The 12537-nt window shown below is 36.3% G+C and overlaps 1 protein-coding gene across 12 annotated transcripts in view; it reads left to right on the top strand.

The window, feature by feature from the left end:
- Positions 1 to 12537, top strand: part of QKI (QKI, KH domain containing RNA binding) — a 157320-nt gene that overhangs the window by 60479 nt on the left and 84304 nt on the right. For all 12 annotated transcript variants that reach the window (XR_004356371.1, XR_004356373.1, XR_004356372.1 and 9 more), the window contains exon 3: positions 4858 to 4974. Coding sequence is in view for 9 of the 12 variants with exons in the window: in XM_032684285.1 (XP_032540176.1) it covers positions 4858 to 4974 (117 nt within the window). In the remaining 3 variants the exon portion in view is untranslated. The remainder of the gene's footprint in view (positions 1 to 4857; positions 4975 to 12537) is intronic.

The following is a 12537-nucleotide window of genomic DNA, read 5'->3' as shown; positions in this document are numbered from 1 at the left end:
TGGAATGATCAAGAAAGGTTGCTCTCCATGTCTTTAAAAAGCAAACTAACCACCAGGACATTTTGAACTACATTTTTGGGATGCTTTAGTTTGTTTAATGTATCAGTATGCAACCTGAAAGCTGACTTGGCTATGTAGAAGGCTGAGTATAAGATACAGTTTTCTCTTTTGATGAATATCCACTTTCAGCTGGCAGAGTTATATCAAACACGTAACTGATTGGGGGAAAATATGGATAAAGGAAGGGCTAGGCTGCTCTCTAACTGATTGAGAAGTCTGAAGTTCTTGTGTCCTGTTACGGTTTAAAAAAAAGGAGTTAGTGAAATATAAAGGTAGTCTCAAACTGGAGAACTTGTTTTCATATATGACATAACTGTACTGAAGCTGATTTCTACAGGCAGTTAAGAATTAGATAACACCATCAAGAGTGGACATTTATGGTTAGAAGTACTCAATTGTTGTAATTACAGTGGGTTTTTCAGGAAACCTTAGGATTTATGTGATTTTTCTAAGTTGGAGATCAGAAGGTGAGACCAAATGCCAGATTACTAGAAACAGACATATTGTAAAACATTAGTTATGAATCATTTGTAAAGAAAGAACTAATTTTTTCTGTTCAGAATTTTTTCTGAATTTAGTTGCTTATTATGATGTCTTAAAATATCCTTAATTAAAGTCAACATAAAGTGTAAAGCATCTTCTGGTTTTGGTATAATGAGGAACTACTGAGGTTTTCTTGAGACTTTCTGTAAAATAATGTTTAGGCTCTGTATAAAAAGCACTCAAATGTGCATTGTACCTAAGGAACATAAAAGTTTTAAGAGTGTTCTTGATTTCCTTAAGTTGAAATAGACTTGAAGAATAGCTTGTTTTGGCTTTTGTCAAATGATAAGTAACTAATTTGCGAAGTCAGTGTTTAGTAAACCACTGTAACATTTGCTAATAAGATGGTAGAATAAATCAGTTTTTAATTGAGTTAAATAGATGTTTAATCAAATGCATGTTCTTTCTTGCTAGATTTGGATATTTCAGTCAAATTAGATTTTTTTCAAATTCATCTGCAGTAATGAAGTAAAGATTTTTTTTTCCAGCAGTTAAATTAGATATTGTCACATTTTATTTTCGTATTTAAAAGGAAAAACAAATAAAAAGTCACAATAGTAGTATGAAATTTAGTACTACTGGACTACCTCAAGTTCTTCACATTTTAACTTTAACGAAAGCTCCTTAAACACTGCATTTCCCATACTGTAAAAACCAGATAAACTTCTTTGCAATCTCTTATTAATCAGCAGCTCTGAGTCTTTAGCATAGTTCATTCTTATTTTCCTTTACTACTTTTATGGCTGGTGAGGCATAGGAGGACTATGAAAGCACCCAGTCTACTTGGGAAATAGTTTTGCTATACATAGGGAATACAATAAGTTTTTATCAGGGAATTTCTGATGCAAGTGGAGTTGTTAGGTAGTGTGAATTCATTCACACATACATTCAAAGTAGTGCAGTCTTAAACTGGTCAAATTGATTTCTGAACCACTGCTGTTTTCTTTACTAGCAATTCTCTTCGCAGTGCTAGCCAAATGGAGAGTGGAAAAAGCTGTCAGAAATTAAAGGGAAATATTCTTAGCTTTGGCTCTGTACAAATGTTAGAACAAGCAGAATTCCTTACAACGGGTTATTTGTTGGGAAACACAAAGTGATAAAGAGTGTGATTGGGTGAGAGTATGAGACAAAGAGCGTGAGAAATGTTGAGTTAGATATTGAGTGGTCTTCTGAATTTGTCAGATGTCTCGTTCTGATAATTCTGTTTGATAGTCTATCTGGCCTGACAGGTAAGAGAAGCAGTAGCTGTGGATACAGCTAGATTCTGACAAAACTTTTGAGACTGGCCAAGTAGAAGGCTTACTCTGTTTTGTGTTCCTGAGCTGTGGTCTTGCTCGTCACTGCTCTGTCCCTCTGACAAAAGAGTCGGAATTATTTTTTCCAATGAGTTCTGAACTAGATGGTTGTCTGAGGAACTGAATACTGACGTTAATCCATTGGTACAAAAACTAGGGGATCATTTGTTAAAGCAGTAATTGGCTTAATCTAAGATAATTGATTACTGATGAGTCAATTAAGACTGCACCTCAGGTGGGGTCCTGCAGAATTCTCCGTCATCTTGAATCTCTAACACATTCAAGAAGAACTTGGGTGGTAGGTTAAAAAATATGCTTAAAAAAAGAAGTAAGTCATACCAAATACTTTTAAAGATAGAATTGAAATTCAAAACTGTCTTGAAATTACTGTACCTGAAGTCAACAGTGTGGAATTCATTACACAAATGTCAAGCCCCCTTGTTCTAGGGGGACGTAAGAGTTGCATATGAATACAAAAGTAGGGAAAAGTAGCAAGCCCAAGGTAAAGGAGAAGACTATTTGGGGTCAATGAATGTTGAAACAAACATAAGAACTGAATTTTTGGGGGAGGGAAAGAAGCAGCTTGGGATGTGCTAATAAGAATGTGGTTTATAAGATAATTGTTCTGAGTAACTTAACCTTGTTGAGGTCTCAGTTGAAGAATTGCCTTGCCTAGGCATCTTGCTTTTAGAAATGAAAAAATTGGAGGGCCCCAGATAGGTAATGAGAACGATCAGAGATTTGGAAGGAATAGCTATCCAAAAAGATTCAGAGGGTTTATACATAGAGTTTGGGTTGAACTGCCTTGGAATAATTTATGAAGGTTCTGGAAAAGGAACTGACGTAACATTTAACAGAATGTGTTGCGTTTAAATCAGTGATTTCTCAACTAGAAATTCTAAGTAGTGTTCAGACAACATATATAAAGTTGCAAACTTAATAATAATACAGATTCCTGCTTTTTTTCTTAGTATACTATATTATTCTATTTAATTTTTTTAATGCAAATTATCTTACTAACTGATTATTCTTTTAGTCATAATCCAAAATCATAAAACATTAGAGGCTGCTGTTTTTCTTGGGAGATAGAGGATAAAATAGTCAGCTTTTATGTTGGTTAAAAGATTGTTTTAAAGTCAAGTTTGCAATATTATTTTACCATTCCTGGTGGAATGACATAGATATCTAAAGTTTTAGTGTGCAGGAAGCACGGTTGTGGAGAAAGGCAAGTAGGATGCTGTTTATGTAAGACGGTATAATTTTGATATAATATGTGAAATGTGTAACATAAGAATTTAATAATATTTCAAGGCTGAGCTTTATCACTTGTAGCTAGTACATTTCTTTATCCAGTCTTAATGAGTATTCCTTAATTTCTTCTGATTCACAGATTTTTTATGTTCACAAGTTCCTTTAGTCTTTATTTCACACCCCACCACCCCCTGGCAGTTGATTCAGACTTCATAATATGTCTTTGTTTTTTGAGCTTGCAATACTAAATAACTTAGGGAGTGTGTATTCCCTATGAATAGTTTAGCTGCTGTGAAACATGGTTGTTTTTACTGAAAAACTTTTAATTTGCTTCTGTTCATAATTTCTGCTCACTCTTAAGTCGTTTCTGGTCTTTGCAGTTTTATAAGGATTTCAAATATGTTGAATTGTAGTACTCCAAACCAGTTTTAATTAGCTGAGGAAATGAAAGCCAACAACTTCTTCACAATTCAATTGAATAGCTTTGTTTACCAGGATCTAAAATATTCAGACTTCTGTTCTTACTGCAGAGTTCCTGGTCTCTTAAAATCTTTGAATTTAATGTTCAGTCTGAGATTTTTTAGTTTATCTATACTTTGAGCGTGGTGCTTCATCCTTGCACTGCAGTTGTCACAGGGTACTGCTGTATGTTCTCAATGCTACCATCACTTAGTGCCTTTTTTTTATGTCATAACTTCCAGAATGTGTGATTGAAAATAATGAAAGGGAAGAAACCCTTGAAAATAATTAGGAAATAATGTTATGTATGGGTGGTATTACTTTGTTAAGCGTAGGCGGGGGAATGTCTGCTGAAGTTAGCCAATTAAACATGAAATACTTGCTTTATTTGAATGTACAACCGAGTAAATTATACAGCTTACAAAAAGTACTTTTGTTGTGTTTGTATATACACATATATTTTTTTATATATACATATTTTATATATATGTGTGTCGGTATATGCATGTGTATATATATATATCACAATACAGTGTTTTAAAAAAATGTTGCCCATGAAACCTAAAGTGAAAATGTAATTTGAGAAGCTCCATTTCGTATTTATGAAGGAAATGCTATGGCATGGGTAAGTAAAGAAGGGTTTCTGTAGATGTGCTTCCCAGATTGAGCCCACCAGAACAGAATGGAATAGTGAAAAAGAATGTTTTTTGCAGGCTCCTTAGGTGTGGGCAGGGAGCAATGAAATAGTGGATGCAGAGGCCTTTCCTGAAGGTTCTGTGTCATTGTGGGACTGGACCTACACCTGGCACCTGAGCTGTCCCCCCACACGGAAGTTGTGTGAATGTCTGGTCATGCAACCGGGCCATGTGTGTTTCTGTGACATGATGCACATTGTTGACCTGTGGATGAACATACCTGGTCATGTTAGTGGTGAGGGATAGGGGTTTGTAGTTTCTCTAAGAGCTCATAGAATATAATGAGGAAGAAATTAGGAATACCACTGCTGTACACTGCGCAATGTTAAATTTAAAAGACCTAGTTTCACTTGAAACCTCTATCCCCCAAAGTTGGGGTCACATAGGTATTTGATATATGAAGGCAGTAGTTGCCTCATTCTTCAGCCTCAGGTGTGAACCCTGTGGTGTTCTAAACCATTAAACACTGATATTTTTAGAGACAGAAATACATAGTGTTAAATTTTTTATTAATTTTGTTTACTTGCTTTTATAGAAATATTTTTTTTTTTCAGTTTAACTTTGTTGGAAGAATCCTTGGGCCCAGAGGACTAACAGCTAAACAGCTTGAGGCAGAAACAGGATGCAAGATAATGGTCCGAGGGAAGGGCTCGATGAGGGACAAAAAGAAGGTAAGCTCTTGAAGGGTAGCATAGTTTCAGATGCATAGTTTTGTTTTCTTATGGAGGGTGAGCTCATGTCTCTCATTCTTACTTGTTGTGTTCTTACTATATGCTTTTTCATTATCTAGTGTCATTTACAGACTTAGTACATAACACAAACTATCCTGAAAAAGTTAAATATGTGTGCTCCATAATGCTGCAATTGGAAGTCTAACTAGCAATTAAAAGTATTCTTCAGTAGTAAGTGACTTATAATTGTGTCATGTTTCACAAGGTAAAGGTAAAAATTGAATTTAAATGTATCTTTCTAAGAAAAAGCTGTTAACCTCAAAGGTGATGTTAATAATTTTCTTGTATTGAATTACCAAAGTAGTGATTTGTGCAACTAGTGTGGATTAAAAAAAAAAAAAATTAATGTATTTGTGGCAGTCAGTTCTAAGTGAACCAAAAAGCACTGTGTTCCTGGTTTTATTTTGTGTTCAGGTGGAGCTGCAGTGTAATTAGGACTGTTCCTTGCCCCAATTATGTAATGTGCTCCGCCCATAAAAACTGCATGACAGAGCCATCCTGAATGTAAGGTTGCTCTTGTGGTAACTGTTTTTCTAGGTTTATTTTCTAGCTACTTCCTTCCACCTCTGGCTACTGCTGCTTGAATTATACCAACTTCTCCACTGCAGTTTTAAGTGTACACTTAACATGACTCTTTTCCTCTTTGTTCCCAGAAGTATTGTTTCTTTTGGTTCTTTTGTAGAAAACTTCCTCTTTTCCTTATCTGATCAGCCACGTAGTGCATTCTCTTGATACATATGTGGCACATACCAGTTACAATAGAAAGCTAATGTCTACCCGATTAAACATTTCTTTCTTCCAGAGCTCGTCACTGTAACTTTCAAATTTCATTTGATGCCTCTTTTTTTCATAATATGCTGTAGTAGTGTCACCACCCTTTCTCTTATTCCAGCTATGGCTGTTTTGGATTTTGAGATTTCCAGCTTCTGAGCAAAGATCCAGTCTAACCTAGAGATGTTTTGGTTGTCTAGGTTCTGTAGAAGTAAGAGGATGTGACTATCTGTGGTTTTGTTAGATCTGTAACAGCCTTCATTCTTTCAATGTGTTTTATATTAAGTCCCACTGAAGATATGGCCAGTTAGCAATCATGTTCTGTTCTACAGTGTCAGCAGGGCAGGCACTTAGGCAGCACCAGCCTGTGTAGCACATGTTTGTGCACCACGTCTTTTGTTATTCTTGGCTGCCAGCTGGAATAACAGCACCTTCCCAAAATGTTACGTGTTCTGACCTATCCATTCAACGTTCATGTAGGTCTTGGAGTTTGTGAAATGTCTGTTACAAATCACAGAATGCTGGATGTTGGAAGGGATCTCTGGAGGTTCCGCCCTGCAAGCAGGGTCACTTAGAACAGGTTGCCTGTGACCATGTCCAGATGGCTGTTACATTTAGAGTCCTCCCACCACTGTACTTCAGAACCTGTCCTGTCCTGTGCAGAGTCATCTCTCTAGGTAGCTTGGGCAGGTTTACTGTCTGGGGAAGTGATATTTGTGGACTGATTTCCTCCACTCTCCATACTTTTTTTTATTATTATTGGTTTTTGACTCCTCAGAGGAGAACAGGCAGTGGGAGTTACTGGAGTTTTGTATTTAAGAAAAAGCTTAGAGGAACGGAGACCTTCTGAGTGAGTCATGTGATTTTTTTGTTTAAGTTTAGTAAGAAAAGCTATCTTCAACAAGGAGAAGCATGGGAGATCAGCTGGAACCCTGTATACATTAAAAAGTACAAACTGATCCATCCAATTGAATGCCCATTACATCTTCTAAGTGGGTTGTCTCATATTTTTGGAATACAGAAGTTTGGAAGACAGAAGTTTTCTATCAACCTGCACCTCAGAAAGTCTTCCATCATCCCCATATCACCATTGGCCAATCAGAGCTCAGATCAGTCCAGCAGTTTAATTACCTAGGTAGCCTCATCTGCTCAGACTGTAAGATTGACAGAGAGGTAGACCGCAGGTTAGCAAAGGCATATAGTGCCTTTGGAAAACTCCATAAAAGAGTCTGGCGAAATAAACAAGATCAGTGTTTACAGAGCCATTGTGCTGTCTGCTCTCTTATATGGGTCCGAATCGTGGGTCATTTACCACCACCACCTGTGACCCCTAGAACACTTCCATCAACGCTGTCTCTGTACAATCCTAAACATCCACTGGTCAGATTATGTAACTGATACATCTGTTCTAGAACAAGCAGCAGTTACGAGTATTGAGGCCATGTTGCTGAGAACACAGTTACGTTGGGCAGGGCACGTCTCCCCGATGGAGGACCACCGCCTCCCTAAGATCGTGCTCTATGGAGAACTTGCCACCAGCTGCCGCAAGAGAGGAACCCCGAAGAGAAGATACAAGGACTCCCTGAAACAACATCTCAGCCTTGGCCACACGGATCTCCATCGCTAGTCTACTCTGGCCTCCAGTTGGGAGGTCTGGAGACACACTATCTATAACACTGCTGCTTCCTTTGAGAAAGCACGCAGGATCACCATCGAAGAGAAGAGACAATGCAGAAAGAATCGTGTCTTGCCAATACCGTCCAAGGAGTCTTTGTACTGTGCCTTTTGCAACCGGTCTTGTCTGTCTCGCAGTGGCCTCTTTAACCACCAGCGCTCTTGTAGCAAATGAGGGTAGAGCCCTTCCCAAATCTTCGTTCGCGAAGCCTAGCCATGATGATGATGACTGCAGTTAATATCGAATGTATTTGGGTGATATCATAGTATATTTTAATACCAAATAGTATGATATTGGTTGTAAATCAGTGTTGAGTACCAAATAATTTTCTTTATAAAACTGATTTTCATGCCATTCATTCCTAATCTTTCTAAAGTTTTCCTGAGATGATTTGTATTGGTTGTTAGTTTATATATTTCAGAACGACCTTTTTGGTGTGTACACCTTTGTTGATGTAATAGGAAGAATTTCATAATCCTGGATTATGATGCAGTCTGTGATGCACATTGCTGTATTTAAGATGTGGTGATCACAAACAGACTAAAGTAAGAATGAGAGAGATCTCTCAGTTTGAGGTGTAAGTACACTTTTTGCTATTGGCTCTTGCTTTTTTTTCTGATGATTTATACTCTACATGTGAACTTTCTAGTCTTGCAGTGCAAGATGATCAACTTCCTTGACCGTCTGTGTCGTTTAATGATAACTACCTTTTTTTTCATTTTCTCTTTGAAGGTTGTACTTCAAAATGCTAATGTACTTCCAAGTTTAAAATAGAGAAGTATTTTTTTCATGGAAGGTTACACTTACTCTTTTTAAAAACCTTTCCTTCATTTAGAGTCAGTGTTGTTTAGAAAAGTCAGTACTTAATGAGGTTTTTCATTGAATTGTTTGAAATTTGGGGGAGATAAGAAATGCAGGTTAAATTTTATGTGTGTTTTGTAAGCATATTTCATATCTGCAAACTTGATTTCCCAGTGCTAACTAAAAGAAACTGTGTTGGTTGTGGTAAGGAATTAATTGCTAAACCAGTGTCAATCTAATGTGACAGCTACATGGTACTAAATACCATCTCCTTGAGTAAACTGTATGTGTACTTTCCTACCTTGCTCATGATTCCAGAACCCACGAGAAAATATGAAAGATGTGCTGGAAAATAAACCATCCAGATATGCTCTGTAGAGGATTTTACTCTGCTGTGTGAGCCTGTGAACAGAAGTAATGAATTAGAAATCTTTGTCACATGGCCAAAACATTTGAACTGGCATCACATCTTGAAACTTGCTGACAGATTTCCCCCAGAAAGCAAGGGAAATCCTCAAATTGTTTGTATCTGAAGCTCAGCTGGTAATCAGAACATCTCTCTAGGCAGCTTTCAACAAATTTAAAATCAAGACCTTAATTACTGAGAATATTGTGATTAGAGCCTGGGGCTACTTAAAAGAGATTATTGGGGAGAGGAGAGGAGTTGCAGGCATTCATTAAAAGCTAATGAATGTGTAACTTTATTAAGACCAAGGAATTTTTTGCTTAGTCTAAATGTACCTTTCATTAAGTACTGAGGAAAACTAGTGATTTGCACACCAGTTAAAAAGTACTCCTAAGTTAAAACTCTCCTAAGTGGAGACTGTCCAATGGTGGAAAAGCAAAATATTTTTTTACATGAATTCTGCAAAACAGGAGTCAGGGGGAGTCGGCCCAGTGCTCTTTGGCGCACTTACTGCCGTTATTTCACTTAGAGAGGTATGAAGCCTTACGGCATCAGGCTGCTGGCTTGTGCCAGTCTTGGTCAACTCCACTGTTTTTTCACATTTCTTCCTACTTTTAGACAAGAATCTCCTCTAGAACAGTGTGTGACAAGAGAGCATTACTCATTTTTACTTCATGAGGAAGCATCTCATTATGAGAGACAGAATTTTTTTCCTTAGAATTGATTATTTCAATTAGAAAGGCAGGCAGCTATGCAGTTCTGAATATGAAGAACTCTGTGCCTTCATCCACTGTAACAGCTTCAAATCTGTTGCAGTTCATATTAGATCATTTGAACTGATTTTTGGTTTCTGACCTACAGTTTACTTGTTCCTACATCACTGTTCACCTTGAAAGCAGAAGTTATGTAAAGTTTCATTAAAGACAAGCTCTCAGTTAGTACTAGTCTTGACCTTTGACTTGTGTAGAGTTGTTACAGTAAATAGATAATTCCATATCTTTGAACTTTCTGGTTTTCTGTTTTTATACTAAGGGTAAAAAGGAATTAGAAACCACCTGTCCTTGGTACCTGCACGAAGTTTGAGGAAAATTATTAAGAGTGGAAAAATTTAGCTGTCTTGTGATCAGGATATTTTCTTACATTTACATGCTGTATAGTATTATATATTTTATTATTTGAATGCCTTTTAGTCTCTGAAATATCATCTGATACACTTTGATTTCCAATGGAAGGTCTTAAACATTCAGTTTAGCTAATAAAGTGATGTACTGACGTTAGATAACATGTACTTTGTAGTGCATCTTGTTAAACAAGCCCTGTTATTGCTACCCTGTGTATAAGATGCTTAACTTTCACATTCTCTGAAAAGTACTATGTGTTAACAAATCATAAAGGTCTGGTGAAGCTGTTCTGTGTTTCAAAATGGAAGTTTGACCAGCCATCATTGTTCTTATGTTCTGGGAATAAAATGCTTGGCTCAGGCTTGTGGCCTCTAGAATGTGCCTTTACATACAAACATGCTAGTAGTGTTTGACAGTTTCATATGTCTGTGTTGACAAATCATGGCCACGGTTTGGAATGGCAATTTTAAAAAATTCTGTCACTGGTTGCAAAGGTGGTGTTTTGACTATTTGTCAATACCCTTAGGAATTGCAAGGAAAAAAATTCATTAGGTGACTGGGGTCATTGACACGTGAAAGTGAAGAGCAATTCCATATACATAATACATTACTAGAATAAATGTACTTTAATTAAAAAAATTAAAATAATCCCTTTCTGACAATGCTGTGTTGTGTCTGGAGGTCAGATGCTTACTTTTCCATTTAGAACTACTAGCAGAATCCCTTGTCAACATCCATCATTAAGGGTGCTGTTTATTAACACTGACTTCTAGTTACTGGAATCTGACTGAGACAGTGTGGAGTGGCAGTGGAGCATGTTTGATATGCTGGGTTCTGCTTTGTTAATTTCTGTTGCAAATCAAAACTGCAATCTGTCTGTATAAGAGTTACATTCACTTTTAATTGCTTTCAACTTCTGTGACTATACCTTAAAAGTTGTTGCATGAACAGGCTCCTTAGCTAAGATTGATACGGCTTATACAGCATATGTCCTGAATCTACTGCATGCGGATTATAAACCTGGAATAGAAAATTACTTAAGGCATTCAGAAGGAAGTGTTTAAAGTACTATCCTGGGAACAATTAAATTCAGATCATCCAGCATGTCCGACAGTGACATTTCCTCTAAACACACTTTCTCTTAAGTGTGCATGTCTTTGTTAAGTTTGATTTCTGAAACTGATTGATGAGGCTTGGGAGACTTTATTCATACTTAATATTTGACCGCTGTAGTATTTTGCCTTTTTTAAAACTAACTCTAAACAGTAAAGTCATAGTCATGTAAACTTATGTATTCACCATATCACAACTGCTGTTTTAATACACAGTGAAGAATGTATCATATTAAGCTGTATGAGATTTTGTATGTAGTTGTGTGAAGAAAAATGCTCTAGCTTAGAATCCAAACCTGTTTTAAGAATATACTTGGTGGTTGATACCATTTTGCTATCCTAGAGTTTCATTGCAAAACATAGGATGGAATTAAAAATATTTATAGTAGCTTGTAAGCTAGTTTTTTTTTTTTTTCAGTAGTGAGTACTTCAGAAAATAGGCTCTTCTGTTCCAATTTCAAAACCTTCATTGCATTTGTAACCACTTATTTTGAATGCAGGAGGAATTGTAAAGCTGGACTTTATTATTATTATTTTTATTAAAGAATTGTTGAAGCATGACCTTCTTCCCTTTTCACTGACAAAAGAAATGCCTATTGAGTTATATCCCTGGTAATATTTGAGCAGTGACCCTCTGAAGAGAGAAGAGTTTGTACTATTCGCGAATAGCATAAACAAAGAAAAAAGTCATCACTGAAAAAAAAATCCTCTTACCAAGTTACTGATTTAATTACATAATTAAATGCTAAAGACTGTCTACTAGAAACTGTACTTCAAAGAATTTAAAAATGCAGCAATGTTGAAGGTAATAGATATTATTTCTTGAATTACCCCTGACGGAGGGCTGACTCCTTTTAAGCCTGTTCATGGGGGTTTTGTAGAACTTCTGGAGTATTATCTTTGAAATCTTACCTTCATACATTATTTAATTAAAAATTGTTCAGTTCACATTGACAGTACGGAAGAATGTAGGCACAATTAGCATAGTTATGTATGAGAATGTAAATCTTAAAAAGGGAACGTTTTCCTGAAGTTTTATATGAGATTTGACAGACGCTTCTTATTTAAAGTAATTTATTGCAAAAGTGTTTTCATAGCTGCCAGGGAAATGCTCTTACTTTTCAAGAGCAGAATGATTTTATTTTGAAGGGAAAAAAAATTTAGGTTCTTGAAGACCTTAAAAATTATTGCAAGGCAGTATTAGTCTTTCAGAAAATATTACTGATACGTATCTGATGCAATGCATCTTTTAGATGGTTTATTTTATACATACCTTTGCCCTTTATTGGCTACGTACCGTATATATCCAGTACGTATTGCATATATTTCTGCATGAGCTCAATACAAAGTTGCAGCTTTGAGCAGATTTCACACTATTACGATGGGGTTTTCCTGTATAATGTGAAAAGTAGCTGAAACCTTTGGCTATGATTAACTTTGCTATCAGAACTTGATTATATGTCATTTTGTTCTGAGAGCAGTTAAATTGGTTATTGAGCTAATTAAATAAGGAAATAACTGACTTAACAAAATACAACTTTAATGCTATTAAATACACTGGAAGTGTAGGCTGGAGAAGTGTAATCAAAGTCCTGCTAGTTGAAATCAATTTCTACT

The sequence above is a fragment of the Chiroxiphia lanceolata genome, chromosome 3 (genome assembly GCF_009829145.1).
Source record: "Chiroxiphia lanceolata isolate bChiLan1 chromosome 3, bChiLan1.pri, whole genome shotgun sequence".
In the NCBI taxonomy this organism is placed as follows: domain Eukaryota; kingdom Metazoa; phylum Chordata; class Aves; order Passeriformes; family Pipridae; genus Chiroxiphia; species Chiroxiphia lanceolata.
This window is presented reverse-complemented; position numbering and strand designations above follow the sequence as displayed.